The 4,181-nt window shown below is 38.0% G+C and overlaps 1 protein-coding gene across 1 annotated transcript in view; it reads right to left on the bottom strand.

Annotated features, from left to right (window-relative positions):
- LOC114580172 overlaps positions 1 to 3,664 on the bottom strand; it is a gene marked incomplete at its 5' end in the record, with an annotated part of 4,644 nt that extends 980 nt beyond the window's left edge. Inside the window, 2 exon segments of the mRNA XM_028696852.1 lie at positions 2,631 to 2,664; positions 3,463 to 3,664. Coding sequence (XP_028552685.1) covers positions 2,631 to 2,664; positions 3,463 to 3,664 — 236 coding nt within the window.
- Between the last annotated feature and the right edge of the window lie 517 nt (positions 3,665 to 4,181).

Here is a 4,181-nt window from a genome sequence, read left to right as displayed (position 1 = left end):
AGCGGACGCGGGCCCGCGAGCAGCCGCGTGGGCGAGCGGGAAGCGCGCAGGCAACCTCAGGCGCATGATAGCTTGCTGGCAGGCGCGGGCATCTTCGCTGGCAGGGTAGGGAAGCATCGCAGGCAGCCGGGCAATGGTTGGGAAGTATAGGGCAGGTACACGAGCGACCGGGCAGACGTTTTAACCAGGTTTCCGGTTTGACCTGGCAACCCATCGGGTCAACCCAAACCCGACCCGTTTTTAAAACGGGTAGAATTCGGAAAACCGTATCCAACCCGGTTTGGAAATGGGTCGGGTTCGGATCGGATTTTCGTACAGTGTTGACACCCCTAATCCGTACTACTTATTTTCCCACTACTTGATAGCACAGCTCTAGTAATACCTATAGCATCTATTAAACAGAACATTGCATAGAATATTTTTTCTCTGTTTTTCTTTAGTTTCCTTACAACTAATAGGAAGGAGAAGGACATATATAGCATCTATTACAAAAACCTGAAACATTATGAATTGAATACTGCATTAGCAATCTATCTCATGTTATTTGTTATGTTTTCCTGCTCTCTCTCTCCTGCAGTATCACGATCATCTTGCATCCTACACTGTATAGGGGTGTAAACAAGTCGAGTAATAATACCATCGAGTTTGGCTTGTCAATTGGAAAGCCAGGTCAAACTCGACCTCGAGTCGAGCTTGTCCCACTGTGAACGTGCTCGAGTAGGCTCACGAGCCTCTGCGGTCCGCGTCATTCTCCTTTCGCGACCGCGTCGTCCGCCTACCGTGACTAAGCAAGCTTTCACGCTCACGCCCGCCTTGTTCCACACCCGCTTGTCACTTAGTTCCGACCGCCTCGTTCCGCGAATAATGAACCACCTTTCGCATCAAATCACATCCAATCGGCTTACACGCATGAGGCGAGATTTTTAAAACGACAGACATGATTTTTAAAACTTAGGCGATATTTTTAAAAAAGAAGCTGCAATGTTTTGCATTTTTTTATTAATTTTTTAAAATATTTAAAATTAATAAATAAAATAATAATATTATAAAAATATTACTAAATTTTCGAGCCGAGCCTCATCAAGCTCAAACTCAAGCTCGTTTCCTAAACGAGCTCTATTGCGGACTAGATTATACGCGGCGATAGAGTTAGAAAATTTTCTTCTCAGCGTTATACGGATATCTAGCACACAAACAGGAGAGAAATAACACCAATGTTTTTACGTTGAAAACCCTGCATGCCCAGTTGAAATAATTCCACTAGTGTTTGCTTGAGGTACAAGAGGCTGACTCATCTTTAAAATTTAGGATGACCGGATTACAAAGCTTCACTTCTTGATTGAAATCCAATTACAAATAAGTTGATTATTTGAGCGGAATTCAGAATCGCTTAGAATTCCGACGTCACTTGGAAATCGGGTAAAGTTCCGTCGTCACTTGGGCGTCGGGCAGAATTCTAGCGTTACTTTGGCGTCAGGAAGAATTCCGGCGTCGCTCGGGAGTCTGGCAGAATTTCGGCGTCACTCGGTTGTCGGACAAAACTCTGGCGTCGGGCAAAACTCCAATGGTGGTCGAGGAGTTATTCCCTCTTATCCTTCTCTTCTCTTCTTCTTCTCTTCTTCTTCTCTTCTTCTCTTTTTCTTCTCTTCTTCTTGCTTGAGTCTTCTCTCATGAGAAATGAGGGGTCTTTTTATAGATATTCTGGAATGACATGACTTGTAAATAGGTGAGAGATCAAGAGTAAATAGGGAGTGGTCGGATGGACGGCCGATATTGAATCCTTGATTTGTTCACCGTTCGTTAGACATTTAGAGATCTTAATGATGTCAGAATTCGGCAATCTTGAGCTCGTTGGATTTGTCTCGTCGAGTCGCTCGATTCGACTATAAGAACGTCATATTTGGAAACCTTTTGGAAACTCAAATTATGGTTTAAACTTTCCAACAACGCTTTGGTTGCTTGATTTGGACTCATTTGGGCTTGGATTGAGTCGAATTTGGCGTCGTTGAGTTCGTATTTTCGAGACGCTCAGTTTGACTATAAGTTTGCTGAAATCGGAGTTCATGTGATCTCAGATTTAATTTTTGAAGTTTTCAGCTCGATTTTGGCTCGAGATTCGTGCCCGATCAAGATAATTTTTTGATGATACATCAATTTCGAATTGAGCTCATGCTCGACTCATGAGCTCGATAAGCTCAGCTCGCGAGCCCATAAATAAGTCAAACTCGAGCCGGTTAGTGAGCCAACTTGGCCCATTTACACCTAATCCCCAGCTACAAATCAATATATACTGTAGTAACAAGCAATCCCATAGTGACATAAATGAAGACAACAGCTTGTCAATATTCAATAATAAAGATTATGTAATTAAAAAATAAATAAATTCTGTAAAATTTTACCATCATTAAATTTTCGATTATTTAAAGATGTCAATTACGCCACTACTTCTCTAAATTTAAATAAAAATAAAGTAAATAACATAATAAATTTCTTTATATTTATGTAGGGTCCAGTTGCCCATGCAACAGATTCAATTCATTTAAAAATTTTGAAGGCGTGGATCATGTAATTCATGTGACCACTTTTTTTTGTTTTCTGTTTCATCAATAATTGAGGGAGGGTACACTTACTGTTCCAACAATTGAAGAATTTGACAAAATGCATCTGCAAAAAAATAAAAAAAAATAAAGTTAGATGAACCATCTTTATGACTTTATCAAAACAACTGAGATTATAACATAAATAATTAAGAGTCCTTATTAATCTATTCGCTTCCATGCCCATGCATGCCCATGCGCCAACGCATGAAGCACGTGCTCATGCTCCGCTATAAATTAATTTACAAATGACGCAGATCTTATCTAAATTATTCTCACCATAAATATATATATATATATATATATATATTCACCATAATATTTTAAAAAATATTATGATTAGAAACTAACTCATAATTTATTATTTAGCCACAAATTCTAAACTAAAAATTAATATTTAATAATTTTAGAAAACAATGCAAACTCAAATAGTCTCTTAACTATTCCTCTATCATTACTTTAGTCCCAAAATATTACATTGCCCCAATTTAGACCTTAGACTATACTTAATTTTTTTTCAAAATAATCCCTCATGTTACAATTTTCATATAAAATTGATACTACTATAGTTCATCGATTTTACAAAATTGATCTCAATTTAGCTCCAAAAAGATCATCTATGATCAAGTTTGTATAGTTAAGAGATTAAATTAGGGCGACATTATGGTTTCGTTTGAAAAAGCATCTTTAAGAAGCAGTAAGATTGTAAGAAAGCTGTTCCAAACGAAGCTAATATTTGAAGGTAAGAAAGGTCATATATGAAAATTCTGTGTTAACCTAAACCCAACACCCAACGCACATGTAGTTATTTTTTAAAACATCTATATATTTAAAAAGAGAAAAAAAAATAAGGGATAGTTTGTACCTTCCAATATTTATTAACTTGGTTTTCTATGAAAGCACCGTTCTCATAGGCGAGCTTAGCAGCCATCATAGAGAGACTGAAGGGATTGACGTCCAGGCCTGGCACTGGCTCTATTGAAGTAAAATCTGTAATAAAAATGCTCCTGAATAGCTCATATCGACCATCTATGTGACAGATGATGGATCTAAAATCGGCCGATTTTCTTCTTGGAATCACCAGAGACACTGCATCCAACAAAAGCATCAATGAGTACGTATAAATTAAAGCTTTTTTCTTAGCAGAAGCCAAGCTGCTAGTTCTTGAGCTGCTCTTCCAATTATTTTTCTCTTTGTGGAAGCCAAATCAAGTGGTTAATTGAGCATTACTTGTTGTGCAATAATCAATCGGTTGGATAAAAAGGTAGAATCTGAACTTTTTTATCTTGAAGGAAATTATTAGCTTATTATTAGGGAATATTGAGATATTCAACATAAATCATTTGAAGCACCAATAGATTCTCCACTCACAATTTTGTCTTAAGCAGAAAATTTTGGATCGGCCACTTCCACTACCACTCGGGTCACACAAACAGATGACATGACACCATATTTTTACGCACTCAGGCTAAGTCAAAGACAAATCCTATAAGAATGTTTCCTCTGCTGATGGAGGCTCATCTTGATTTGTTGATTGGGTCAAGAGGACTTAGATTTGCCTGACATTTTCGCGTGTATGATTGA

This window comes from Dendrobium catenatum, unplaced genomic scaffold, assembly GCF_001605985.2.
Source record: "Dendrobium catenatum unplaced genomic scaffold, ASM160598v2 fragScaff_scaffold_847, whole genome shotgun sequence".
In the NCBI taxonomy this organism is placed as follows: Eukaryota; Viridiplantae; Streptophyta; class Magnoliopsida; order Asparagales; family Orchidaceae; genus Dendrobium; species Dendrobium catenatum.
This window is presented reverse-complemented; position numbering and strand designations above follow the sequence as displayed.